This window comes from Centropristis striata, chromosome 9 (genome assembly GCF_030273125.1).
Source record: "Centropristis striata isolate RG_2023a ecotype Rhode Island chromosome 9, C.striata_1.0, whole genome shotgun sequence".
Lineage (NCBI taxonomy): Eukaryota > Metazoa > Chordata > Actinopteri > Perciformes > Serranidae > Centropristis > Centropristis striata.
In genome coordinates, this window is record NC_081525.1 from 9,319,415 (window position 1) to 9,333,575 (window position 14,161).

Genomic DNA, 14,161 nt, shown 5'->3' on the forward strand with positions numbered 1-14,161 from the left:
CTGTGTCGAGCAATTTATTTATTCCCTTGCACAGAGCCTAAACCTAGGTTAGCCTGAATTCATCAGCAGGTCTCCATTTACACATGCAAAATCTGCATGTTTGCATGTATAAATGCACACTTGCACACTAAACTAACAGGTATATCTATACTTTCTGTTATATTAATAAAAAAATCAGTTCACAGGTTATAAAGATAATATCAGAGTTTTTTAATTACATTTTTTAAATTAAATTTATTTCAACATCATTATCACATCTGGCCAATAACAATATATAATAAAAAAAAAAATCTGTGTAAGAGTCCATCCACAGCCCTATGTAATAAGGCCTGTGGGTAACGAGGCTGCCTGGCAGCAAAGTTGCCACCTCATCTCCTCAGTGATGACATCACATCCTGTGATGACCGACCAGTGTTCATCAACACCATCATCACTGACTTTATGTCCATCTTTGGGGCAGTCATTGATGTTGTCTTCGGTCACGTGACGTCCTCCTACATTCCTGACGTGGCTGAAACTGAGTTTTAAATGTGATCACCAAGTCCGCTGTTCCAGATTTTGGAAGAGATAATATAGTCCATTCTACACAACAGGACTTCCAACTGCATATTTGCTAGACTCCAGTTCTCCAGAGAAAATGACGTCAGTCAGTGACGAAAGTCAGTGTCATGTGGTAACAAACAGGTTCTGTGTTATGTGCCATGAAAATCAAAAGCAGGTTAAGACTGCTCCTGTGGGAAAGCGATAGGGTAGATTTGGCTGTAGTGATCAACAAAGTGGACCTCCAGGTCCTGGCTGATGTAGTCAGGCAGGTCAGAGAAGTCTTTTCTGTTCTCCGCTGGCAGGATGATGCATGTCACCCCAGCGCGACGGGCCTGATGGGGACAAGAAAATCCTGTTTAAATTCTGCATTAAATACATAGACTGGTTTGACTATTTCTTCCAAAATTACATCTACAAAGACAAATATGTTTTGGCCCTGATAGCAGTGGGAACTAAAGGAAACAATATGTAAACAATACATCTGACTAGGTGTGACTGACCTTTAATTATAGACAAATAAAAATGTGCAGGTCAATCACAATTCATTCCCTCCTTCCCTCCCTCCCTCCTTCCCTCGCTCTTTTTTTGGAGTAGTTTTTATGTGTGTGTGTGTGTGTGTTTGTTCTACTCACAGCAATAGTTTTCTCTTTGATTCCTCCTACTGGCAGTATTTTTCCAGTAAGTGACACTTCACCAGTCATGGCTACGTTCTGACGCACTGGCTGCTTGGTTGCCAGGGACAACAACGCTGTAACAATGGTACAGCCAGCACTTGGTCCATCCTTGGGAGTCGCCCCCTAGAGACAATTGAAACAATGTTTTTCTGATATTACTATCACAGGGGAGGCTAAAGCTAAGATGTATTACTCTTTAGTAGCTAGCTAGTACAGAATAATAAAAACAATAAAAAAGATTAAGCAATAGTAATAGTTTATATGCAGCTCTGTATCGCCATGGTTACCTCAGGGACATGGAGGTGCAGGTGGGAGTTCACCAGAAAGTGATTTTCTGGTTCTTGAGTCATCAGGAAGGCTCTGGCAAAGGTTGAAGCGATCTTTGCACTTTCCTTCATGACATCACCCAGCTGACCTGCAGAGGAACACCAACACCTTTAAGAAACTCTCTGTTCAGTACATGCTCAAGATTTCAGACTGGCGCTTGAACTGACCTGTAACCTCCAGTGAGCCCTCTCCTTTAGAGTCTGCTCCTCCAGAAGGACGACGCAATGAAGTCTCGATAAACAGCGTTGACCCTCCTGGGCAGAGGTCAAAATGCAGGCAAAACTTCAGCATGGTACTTCTTTTATGGTGCTGGTTTCAGTGTGTGTGTGTGTGTGTGTGTGTGTGCGTGCGTGCGTGTGTTAGGGTTGTCAAAAGTATCGATACTCAAAAAAGTATCGATACTAAAACGTTGTATCCGGATACAATACTCATTTTCAAAAGTATCGAGTATCTGAAGCTTGTTATCAAAGTTGCAGTTTCTTTTTGCACAACTGTTTTTTATTATAAATATTTAACCTATGGTTCTGTTAATTTTTTAATTTTTTATTTTTTTTTATTTTTTATTATTAATTTAAACAAAACACAAAATAAGTCACCAATGGACAAACACAGTAAAAAAGAAAAAAAAGAAAGAAAAAGAACAACAACAACAAAATCACAAAACCAACCTAAATAAATAAATAAAACAATAAATAAGAACTTTAACACATTAAATAACATTAAAACTAAAACTAGACACAAACATCAAACATAATAACCACATAAAACATACAGTAGTCAGTAAACTTAATAACCTAAGAGAAAATATTCTGTTCTGTTAATTTTTACATGTTGCAATTTTCTTGTTAATAAAAATATTTCTGTAAAATTTTGGGGTCTTTGTTTTTATCCTTGTGGTATCGAAAATGGTATCGAATATCGAATATTTTCTTGAGTATCGGTATCGAGTTGAACATTTTAGTATCGTGACAACCCTAGTGTGTGTGTGTGTGTGTGTGTGTGTGCGTGCATCTCACCCATAGCAGTCCATGCGAGTCCCATAACCACTCCCGGTGGGGTGATATTGTACATTCGATCCACAGTGAAAATAGGTTTGCCCACATATAACTGCAGGTTGTCAGGCGTAACAGTCACATCCGAGTGTTCACCGCTGACAATAGAGAATGCCACCTTACGGAAAACCTGACAGACAGATGGAAAAAAGAAAAAAACTTGGGTGACTTGGCTGAAAGTCACTCGTCAGGTAGTTTTCTGTTGCTTTCTGACCCATCCCCACACCCACTGCATTGATTTATGCTGGGTTTATACCAAAATCTTTTCACAGTCCCAGACTAAAAACTGAAAGGCTTCAGTAAATCTAGGAGTTTAACTGGAGTCACGGCACACTCCCGTCATCTCCATCGCTAAGTTTAAGGCAGTAATCTGCGCTGTTACATATCAGTCTTTTCTTAGTCTTATCAAACGTGTTTGATATTATCGCAAGTCGCAGTGACGTAACATAAGCAACAACCAATAGATGAGCGGTTCCAGACCGGCCAGTAAAACCACTTTGACAGGAAAAAGTTACATCACAATGATGTTAGTAAGCTCAGTCCTAAATAAAAATATAGTGCTGTCATATATTTACGGCCACAAGCGGGATTTTTGGGGCCGCTGTTTCATGGTAAAGAGAACAGTCAGGAAACCCGGTTAAAATGTATAAATAAATGTATAGATAAATAAGTAATAAATCATTGATGATTAATGTATGATTAACTGAATAAAAGTTGATAGAGCTGATAAATATAATTATTCAATTAAATTATAATTAAATAGGACATAAATGAAACATGAATACAATTTTCCTTTCCTTTATATCTATTTTTACTGTAAAATAGTCAACTTTTCATGTCAGAAAAACAGCCCCTTTTAGCTTTGTGAGGGGCATTTTGTGGTATCTTCTCTTCTTCTTTTTGTTGTTGTTTTTTCAACACAACCCACTGCACACACTGGAGCAGCTGGAGCCAAAAGCTGCTTCTCCTCCATTTTGTAAGTTTTTACAAAGAGCATGAGGGGGAAAACATTGCACGGTAGGAAAAAAAATGCTAAAAGAATCTAGTTGTAGTCTTGTAAATAGTTAATGCAAGATTCACAGTCTGTCTAAAATCTCAGTCTGAGACTAAAAACTCTAAACACTTGTCTTTAGATGTGAGCAGGTGTGAGCTGATAGATTTCAGGGAGTCTTTTCCAAATCTTTTAAAAGTCTTCTGATGTATAGGTAGCATAAGACAGAGTAGCCTAATGCATGAGAACTCTGCGTTAGTAAAACTTTTTTACCTTTTCTACTTGTTTCTGCAGGTTCCTGACTCCAGACTCCCTGCAGTACTGTCTGATGAGCAGACTCAGGGCATCAGGAGAGATTGAGGCTTTCTCCTCAGTCAGACCGCACAGAGAGCGGAGCTGAGGGACCAGGTATTGCTGGGCAGGCAGACAGGCAGTAAAAGATAAATGATGTAATAAAAATGCATATTACATTTTTACTTTCCTACTGTCAAGGCAAATGTCAACTTAATCTTAATTGTAACACAGTACAGCAGGCTGGTAGGCATTTAAAACAAAATGGACTAGGTGAAACACTGTTTTTAAAAAGGTACTGAAGTCTGATAGAAAACAAATCAGGGCAATCTGCAGTCAATTTAAGGAAAAGCCTGCAAATAAAAGGACAATAAAACAGCAATAGAGTGGAAGCGTACGGTTTCCACTGCCAGGAGGCCATTTTATTGACACCCAGAAAATACTTTTTTTGTATGTATACAGTACATAAAACCCACAGAGGTAGAAATTGGTCTTACCTCAGCTATAGCCAGTTTCTCCTCAGCCACATATCCAGAAACATTGATCATTTCCATCCTGTCTCTGAGAGGCTCTGGGATGGTGTCAATCACATTGGCCGTGCAGATGAACAAAACCTTTATTGTAGCAGACAGAGATGAGCAAGTGTTATGGACTGCTTTTCACTTGAATGAACAAGAACAAAGAAGTTTGCTCTAAAGAAAACTCCACAGGGAAGCTGCAGTGTGTGTGGAAATGTACTCCTACCTTTGACAGATCTACAGGAACATCCAGGTAGTGGTCGAGGAAGTTGGCGTTCTGTTCAGGGTCCAGAAGCTCCAGCAGTGCAGAGGATGGGTCGCCTTGGTAACCACGACCCATCTTATCGACCTGGTGATGACAGGTTTGAGAGACATATTACCATTAATATACTATATGATATGAAAATGCACATCATACCGTATAGTTAGTAGCCAAAGAAGAATCTGTTCACTGCAGACAGAATATACCCCGTGAGGAAACATTTTCCTGTAATATTAATGATGCTATGATCTCATTTCACGGGGCGTCGCTACTGGCCAATGGTGGCACGGACTACTGCTTCACCTGCTGCTTCACCGGCTGCTGTGCTCCTGCCAGACTCCGACTTCTACCATCAACACCAACATAGACCATGTTTGGGTCACAGACCCGCTTGTCACACTGGGGGTATAAAGTGGCGAAGGCGTGGGATGGGGGGCAGTAGGGTGGGTGATTGTATATCTGTATACGTGTGCGTTCGTGTGTAAGCCTGGTGAGTCGCCTCGCCTTGCATCCCAATCAGTCAGTGCCTCAGTTCGCAGGATTGTCATAGTGATAACACAGCAAGTTGCCATGGAGATAGCCTTGGTCAGGTTCCAGACAGAGTCAACAATCAGCAGGTGTCTGTGGGAGGTGGGGGAGGGGATGCAGGAGCGTCTCACTGCAGTGTTCTTCCAGGAGAGTTGTTGTTCCAGCAACGGCCTTGAGGCCAGAGCTGGTTGAGGAAGATATGGATTGTTTGGGCTTAGGGTCAATTTACATGACTACTCTCCTTTACTATTACTACCACTGTCATTTGACTTTATATACCAGACTGTAGGGTTAGTGCAATTACTGCTGTCATTGTTCTTCTCTGTCTGTCTCCCCCTCTCCCCTCCCCTCTATACTCCCTCCTCTGTTGCTCTCCCTGAGGTCCCTTTTTTTTTTTTTTTATGTTTTTCCATGGCCGCTGCAAGGGTCAAAGGACAGAGGGTGGCGTATTCTGTACAGTCTGTAAAGCCCATTGAAGCAAATCTGCGATTTTGGGATTCTGAGCTATATAAATGAAATTGAATTGAATTGAACGATCGGGATTTATATCCAACCCAACAGCTCCACACTCACCTCGTCTATCAGCACCAGAGGGTTCTCTGTCTTGGTTTTCTTCAGGCACTGGATGATCTTTCCTGGCATCGCTCCAACATACGTTCTCCTGGACACACATGCATAATACAATTTTACAAAATCATGTCCTTACATTTAATCAAGTAAAAGCTAGAGATGGACAATAGATACTGTATGTGGCTGATTCATTATTAGCCAAAAAATGTAATTTTATTCTTCCACAACATGGAGTTATGTAAATCCACCAGTGTGGCACACAGAACTAGCAGTTTATACATTTTTAAGATTTTTCTGCTAATGCATCTTAGTGTTACATCTTCCCTTTTATTTATTTACTATTTTTTAGTCTATTTTAACTATTCATTGTATCATTATTTAATTTTTTTTTTCAATTTTATTTTATTTTATCTTACTTTATTTTATCTAATTAATTTCTAACCTGCCTCCAGTGTTTCCTCACTCATTGACGTTGAGATGGCGCTTCCTCAGTTCATTTTTAATAGGATGGGTGGATGGAGGGTCAGGGGTGGAGGGTGTTTGCTTGTTTCTATGTTTTATTATTATTATTATTACTACTACTACTACTTTCTCCTTATTAATGTTAAGCACTTTGTGTTACATTTCTCTTGTATGAAGAGTGCTATACAAATAAGGTCTGATTGATTGATTGAGAGATTGATTGATAGATTGATTGATTGATTGATTGATTAATTGATTGATTGATAAAACATAGTGATAGCCGATTGCTACTAAAGCTAATTGTAAGGAAAATTAAACTTAATTAATCAGGTAACTGTTTTATCTTAAAATGAGTGGAATTCTTGCAAAATGTGCAAGAAACAGTGGACAGAATGAAAAAGCTACAGGACTGTTCATTATTTCATCCATCCAACATGATGTACATTTATTTCAATGGATTTTGAAGTCTGTCTAAAAAGTATTATTGTACTAAAAAGAAAAGCATAACTTTCAGTTTCCCCTTTCCCCCAAAAAATGTAGGATTAAAATGATCAGTTATTGCAGAAATGGTTTGTGTATATGAAAAAAGAAGAGTCTAATATGCTGCAGACCTAATGGACAGGGATGAAAGCTGTCACCAGAGTGGTGTGCCCCACCTCCCCTTGTCACTTATTATTATTTCTTTTCTTTTTTTTTTTTTTTTCTCTTTATTCTTTTTTTTTTTTTTACTTTTGCTCTGTTTTTTCATCTTCTATCATCTTGGTAATTTGCATTGTCGTGCAATGGCTTTTGTTTATGTAAAATAAAAAAAGCAAAATAAATAAAGAGCTTAAAAAAAAAAAAGATCAGTTATTGATATTCCATATCATTTCCAGACCTGTGTCCTTTAATCTCAGCCACATCAGTCATGCCTCCCACGCTGAACCTGTAGTACTGTCTGTTCAGGGCTCTGGCTATGGAGCGGGCAATGGATGTCTTTCCTACACCTGGAGGACCGTAGAAACACAGGATCTTCCCCTGGGTGGAGCCCCGCAGCTGACTCACTGCGATGAACTCCTGCACACACAGAGAGGAAGTGGTGTTTAAAGCTCCGCAGCTCGTCGCGTGTGGATAGCTACATTGTAAAAGGTATTTTTCACTTCCTGTGAGTGTAAATGCTGTATTTGTGTATTTGTGCATTTGCTAACCAAAATACGCTTTTTAACATCTTCCATCCCATAATGGTCCTCTTCCAGAACTTCTCTGGCTCTTGCCAGTGATAAGTTCTCTTCACTATTGGTACCCCAGGGCATGCTGGTCAGCCAGTCGAGGTAGTTCCTCGTGACACTGATTTTGTATTGTAAAACAGAACAGAACATCTGTTAGTAACCTCCATGTGAAAAAACAAAACATGACAATTATCCATCAAGATTATTTAAAGCTATAAAAAAATAAAATACACAAGACCAACTTGAATTCTGAGGAGTGGTTGTCCAGCAGTCCCAGCTTGTTGAGTTCTTCGTTGATGACGTCCGTGATGTGCTGTGGGACAACCCTCTCTTTGAGTCTCTCTCGAAACTTCTCCTCGATCGCTTCTTTGTCCTCTTTCTCCAAACCCAGCTCCTGAAAGAGAGAGACAGACACACACACACGCACACAGACACACGCACACAGACGCACACACAGACACACACACACAGACAGACACAGACAGACAGACACACACACACACACACACACACACAGACAGACACACAAACAGACAGACACACACACACACACAGACAGACACACAAACAGACAGACACACACAAACACACAGACACACAAACACACACAGACACACAAACAGACAGACAGACAGACACACACACACACACACACACACACACACACACACACACACACCCACAAACACAAACACAGACAGACACACAAACAGACACACAGACACACACACACAAACACACACACACAAACACAAACACACACACACAAACACACACAGACACACAAACACAAACACAAACACACACACACACACACATTTAATCAGAGCTGCTGGTGCAGGTATTGACACCAAGTCTCTGTTCTGTGACCAGCGTACAAAGACGCTATGACCATAGAAATGTTACTAGTGTGATATAATCACTGACCTTCTTAATGATCTTGAGCTGCTCCTGTAGTAAGTACTTCCTGTGGGTCTGTTTGATCTTCTCTTCCACCTGTGAGCAGAGCAGGGACACAGATCAATGATTGGTAACCAGAGCAGTGGCTAAAGCTCACATGTTTGGTTTGACCTCTGACCTCTCGACCCAGTCGTTGCTGCAGTTTACTCAGCTCATACTCCTTCTTCAGCAGAGACAGAGCCTTGTAGAGACGCTTCGGGATCTGCCAAGACACACGACAACAACAGCTTTTAATGGCCTCTACCCTTTCAACTCATCACTGGAAGAACTTGCATATAAAGACAGAAAAGCTAAGGGCAGGCTGTGTGCTGTCCTTTATCATAAAGTCAATTCGCCAAATCACACACTTTGTCCTCATTTTGTAACTAAACATGCCATTTGACAACACATGCACTAACTCCAACTTTAATGTCGCCACATTTGGGTTTTTAATTACTGCCCCTTAGAAAACTAACTGTAGGTGGTGCTAGTAATCCCACTGAGGTGTGTAGGTGCATTTGGGCAACCCACACAAAGTAGATAGATTTGCTTGAAAGATGAGGATTAACTAGTTGGTGTGATGAACTTCCTAATCTAGAGCTGCAAACAGCTGCTTCCTCACTTTCAATACAGTCATGACCCAGACCTCCAACCGAGCGAATCAGACAACATGCACACTGCTCACATTAATCTCTTCCAGGACGTCTTGTAATTCCTGGGACTCTGCTCCTGTCAGAGCTGCTCCCATGTCGCTGAGGTAGATGGGATTATCAACCACTCTCTGACCAGCCTGCATCATCTGGAGGACCGACTCTCTGACACAGACACACACAGACGCACATTTTAAACACAGACCATAAACTTTTGTAAATATATCCCAGAAGAAGAAAAGCAGAAAGTTCTATAGTTCAAGTTGTGACTGCTGTAATAAGGTCTAAATTCAGAAATTAAAGTGAAATAAAAAAGGGACCTATTGAGCTTTATATTCATACATATAAGATGTTTGAATATCCATGTTAAACATGGCCAACATGATGAATAAAGCTTTAAACATTTGTAAAGAAATCCCTGTGAGTGGAGACATCAGGTTTAACACTAGTGAACCTGAATAGGTGTTTCTCTCTGCTCGTGATGGATTTCTATATAAACGCTATTGTAGTGTTAACTTTGGGCATGTACTTCATGAATTGATACAATGTTGCCACGAAAAATATCGCGATACTATGCTGCATCGATTTTTTCCCCCTACCTCTAGTAAGTGGCACACTTTCCTGTTCATAGGACTCCAGCATTCACCGGCTCCAGCCACAAATTTGTTTTTTTAACATTAAATAATGTTCTAGTAGAAACCCAAACTGAAAATGAGCCCAATATGTCCACTTTAATGATAACAGCAAAATACTACAACATCAAATATAATAGTGTGTTGAGCGGACAGACTGTGATGTAATGACTGACCTGTAGAGAGGGTTCAGGGCGATGATGTCCCTGATGGTCTTCACTATCTCTGCCGTCAGCGCCTGCACAACACACATAACTCTTTTTTTGACATCCGAGTGGGAAGTGCCCCCTTCTGTTCATTCCATGCAGTGTGTGTTTTGTACCTTGACTTCTTCTGTGACGGTGAACTGTTCATGTTCAATGTTGTCCACTTGGACCATCAGGATGTTAGAGGAGGGCAGAGGCTGAAGTTCTGGACTCAGGTCTGCTTCTGTTATCTGACCAACAACAACAACACACTTTAAAATCATTCCCAGTAACTTTAATAGAAACTATAAACATTTATTTCCCAACTATAAAGAAAAAAAGTGTAGTTTGTCCCTCTGGATATTTCTTAGTTGTAATTTTAAACACACACACACACACAAAAAAACAGTGGTAAACATGTAAAGATGAATATGGAGCTACTTTTACCAATGCCACTTTCAACAATGCTAATAGGCTACATAGTTAGCTCTGTACCAGTACAGTGTGTATGTGCTGCAGTAGCATGTGTTCAGTTAGCAGCCTCCGTTTGTTTACAACAAGAACTGGACACTGTGCACAGTTAGCATGCGGCTTTGTTTACAATTAGCGGCGGCCGCAGTGAACAGTGATTCGATAACTGTCGGACTAAGTGGGAGGTTTGTGTTTGATGTCGCGCGCAACGTCAAATATCCCGGCTTGCCGGGATGTCCCGTTCATAGTGGTCCCGCTTCCAACAGTCCCACCAATTTTCTGCCTCTGTGACCTCTGGAGGCAGATAATTGGTGGGATCATTTGATCCCGGCATCCCACTTAGGGCGCGTTCATAGTGGAGGCGAGATGTTACAGAGGTGTAAATGTCCCGGCATGAAACGGCGCTATGACAGGGGCTACAGAGACACAGACCCCTGCTGTGCTGCTGTGCAAGGCTGACATGCCGAGTCAAACTGAGTCAAGCCAAGTCAGCACGTGTGGGAAAACTAGCTGACTTCAGTGAACCTGGTTCTTTCAGGGCGGCCAAAGGGCAGTTGCCCACTTTGCTTGGTTGCTATTCCCAACTTGTTCTTGTTCTGCAAGTCATTTACTGAGTGTACCAATGTTCTTTGAGTAAATATACCTAAACAGTAGCCACAACCCAAACCAACGGGTACTGACAACACACTGTATGTAAAGATGGAGGACATGACAGCTCCCCACTAGTGAGGCCAAAACATCTGGATTGCCCCCTGGTGGCGGGCTGCAGTATAGGTTCTAAACCCTGCCTCCATGTCTGTGAAGGGACAGGAGCCAAACTAAAAACTCAAAGTAGAGATCAAAAAAATCCCGATGATGGTAACTGTCGTTTTTAGGTTGTTCTTATCAGGCTGATGCTAGTTCAAGTGTTTGTTTTTCTGATAACTTGATACAGCAGGCTCTGCTCAGACCTGCTACATAGACTCTGGCTCTGTGTGGCACAAGATGGCAGTGCCTGTATCCGGATATTAAGGCCTCAATGTTACAGTACAGTGGGAGGAAGTAGAGACGTGTCGTCTATTCTTTATGCAATCTACGGCAGTGTCTCACCACCAACCCTGAAAAAATACCTTCATGGCCCCACAGCTGAAACCGGAGTTTCCAGACATGGTGGATGGAGGTATAAATGATGGGCTGCATGAACTGCTGAAGTGTTTGCCTGAGCCTGCTTGACAATATATCGCATGTGTACAGAGCAACAGACATGGCATGTGAGGGTCATGTGACAGACCTTGTCTTCCAGCTGCTCTGTCGGAGAAGCCGGTTGGTCCTTGCGGCTGCGTTTGGCTTTGCGTCTTGGTGGAGTTTTGGGCTGGGATTCTGATTCAGGCTCTGACCACACAGGAGACGTTGCTGCCTCATCAGGCTCCACCTCCAGCTGTCCTGTGATCCGGATCCTGACAGGCCAGAGTATGCATATGGCAGAGCTCTACACAAGTTTCAGGCAACAGTGTGTAACAGAAAGAGCAGGAGTGTTTCTAACCTGCGGTGTCCCATGACGATCATCCTCAGCTTGTCTCCAAGGTCCTGCATCTCATGAATCTGAACAAAGGTCCCTGTAGAATAGACGGCATCTAGAGACTCCACCACGTCTGACTCATTACTGCAAGAGACAGAAACACTCATTGCTACCACATAAACAGCATGTCAAGCTCTCTCACTACATTTCACTGATGACTGCAGCTGATACTCTGCCCTTCAAAGTACATCACATCACATGCACATGATGGCTGAGATATGCAGAACTGATCTACAGACCAAAAAAGTCCACATTCTGTTGTGTGGACAAATATTAACTGAAAAAAATAGATCTCATATAAAGCCCCACTAATCCCTGTGACAATTACAATCTCCTGAAGCTGCTTCAGAATAAAAGTCTACTATTGGCACACCGGTGGAAAGCTTTTAATGTGAAACCGCAACAAGAACAAATGTTCAGTTTGCCATACATTAAAATACAGCAGTTAACCCGTTCACATTACGATTAAGAAATCAGGCACAAGCCAGGGACAGTAAATTCAGTTATGAGCATGTAAGCACACAGTCAATCCGGCCTGTATCAACCCATCATTTTATTCTTCCTGTAAGTCGCTTTGGATAAAAGCGTCTGCTAAATTACGAAATGTAAATGTAAAATGTAAATGATTCTAACAGAGGAGCAACTTAGACTGACTTGTCATCTTTCTTCAAAAAGACTCCGGCGTACGGCTGAGCCAGACGAACCTTCCTCCTCAACAGCTCCATCAGCTCTTTGTTCTTTACCTGATGGACAGAAAGAGAGACAGTCATGTTACCAAACATACATAAGAACTTACTTTTTCCCCTGAAATATCACATTTACCCATATATAAAATGTTGAACAATCATTCCCTGCATGGCGTTCTTAGGGAAGCGAGCTCTCTGCTTATTCCAGTGATCCTCTGGGGAATTACTCAACAGCAGTTTTGAGAATGTCTTAATTCATTCATTCATTTTCCTTAACCGTTTATCCGAACTTGGGTCGTGGGGGGCTGGAGCCAATCCCAGCTGACATTCATCACAGCAGCTCCCAAACGAGAGGCCAGAAATGGCAAGAGAAGAGAAAACATTTTAACACTATACATATGGTCTCATTAAAAAAGAAAAAACTTACACTATACACTTTAAAATTGAAAACTATATACATGGGGTATACATAACAGTTAAATAAAACCAGTGACAGTAAAATAAAAAACAAGTAACCTTAAACTTAAAAAAAAAAACTAGTAACTGTTAAATAAATAAATCAGTGGAGCAATATATAAATCTAAAACCTTATAAGAGAGTTTGTGTTTATGGGTGACTGTACAGAACAGAGACACTGATTGTTTACTTATTTATTGCACAAACAAGATCGGAAGCTATTGGACCTGATTTATTTGGGGTGACAGAAGTTACACATCTGCAGAGTTTTGGAACATGTTCATGTGTAAAGTCATGGTTTGATGAAGATGCAGCGTTTCTAAAAGGACAGTACAACACGCAGCTAAAACCTGATGTATGATTGCATCATCCCGTTACATCATCCTCACCTCTATGATCTTAATGAAGCGGGGGAACACCGGGTTCCTGCTCACAGCGATCAGCGGCACATTAGGAAACACCTCTGGGACCATCAGGGGGGTGAGAGCCGTCATCTGAGCTCCGTTGTACGGGGCACCGCCATCCCCTCCAGACTCTCCCCCTGCGGAGCCTGCACTGTCCCCGCCGTCCTCCCCGGAGAAGCCTGCATCGCTGGCCCGGTTCCCAAACATCCTGCCCTGAATCGTCGCATGTCGAGATGTGTGTGTGAAGAGGTCGGTGTGGCCAGGGAGAACAGTCCCGACACGCATCCATCGAGGAGTTCTGCTCAGCCTGCAGCCAGCTGTCGATAAGGTGCATGTCCTCTGAGAAGTGCTGCTGCTGCTGCTGCTGCTGCTGGAGGAGGACCGCGGAGGTTGGATCCGGCTGTGGGCTGCTGTGTCGGGGAGGAGGAGGCGGCAGCTGGCGGTCCTGAACGCCACTGACCGGTTAAATTTGACAAGAAGAGAGGAATGTTTGTGTAGCTGCCTGGCAGCGCCGATCATCTTCATGCAGGTCGCCATGTTGATCTGGAGAATTCTACAGCATGTGACCGACCTTCTTCCGTCAACGTTTGATGACGTCAACTTGATGTTTCCATGGATACAGTTTTTTTCTTTTTGTTAACCCTTTGATACAGCAAGCAGTGGTCTCAAACTCAAATTACCTGGGGGGGCACTGGAGGCAGTATCAAAATGACCAAAAAAGACACAAAATTAAAATAAAAAAAAGACACAAAAT

At 41.9% G+C, this 14,161-nt stretch overlaps 1 protein-coding gene across 1 annotated transcript; it reads right to left on the bottom strand.

The window, feature by feature from the left end:
* Positions 1-186: 186 nt before the first annotated feature.
* On the bottom strand, positions 187-13,959 carry lonp1 (lon peptidase 1, mitochondrial). Its single transcript, XM_059341934.1, has 21 exons — positions 13,393-13,959; positions 12,516-12,604; positions 11,826-11,945; positions 11,574-11,739; positions 9,970-10,083; positions 9,824-9,885; positions 9,051-9,180; positions 8,505-8,588; positions 8,354-8,422; positions 7,669-7,820; positions 7,406-7,544; positions 7,096-7,274; positions 5,760-5,847; positions 4,623-4,745; positions 4,376-4,492; positions 3,861-4,001; positions 2,561-2,726; positions 1,712-1,798; positions 1,505-1,632; positions 1,176-1,340; positions 187-875 (listed from the first exon to the last, which is right to left on the bottom strand). Exons 1-21 carry the CDS (start codon positions 13,942-13,944, stop codon positions 720-722), a joined length of 3,027 nt encoding a protein of 1,008 aa, XP_059197917.1. The 5' UTR covers positions 13,945-13,959; the 3' UTR covers positions 187-719.
* Positions 13,960-14,161: the final 202 nt, after the last annotated feature.

Bases quoted from the DNA above. Each gene is read 5' to 3' on its own strand.
- lonp1 (XM_059341934.1), bottom strand. From the start codon at position 13,944: ATGGCGACCTGCATGAAGATGATCGGCGCTGCCAGGCAGCTACACAAA. The intron at 9,181-9,823 runs GTCAGTCATTAC...TGTCTGTGTCAG, and splicing joins GCCCTGAACCCTCTCTACAG to AGAGTCGGTCCTCCAGATGA. The intron at 1,799-2,560 runs GTGAGATGCACG...ACCTCTGCCCAG, and splicing joins ACTCGCATGGACTGCTATGG to GAGGGTCAACGCTGTTTATC.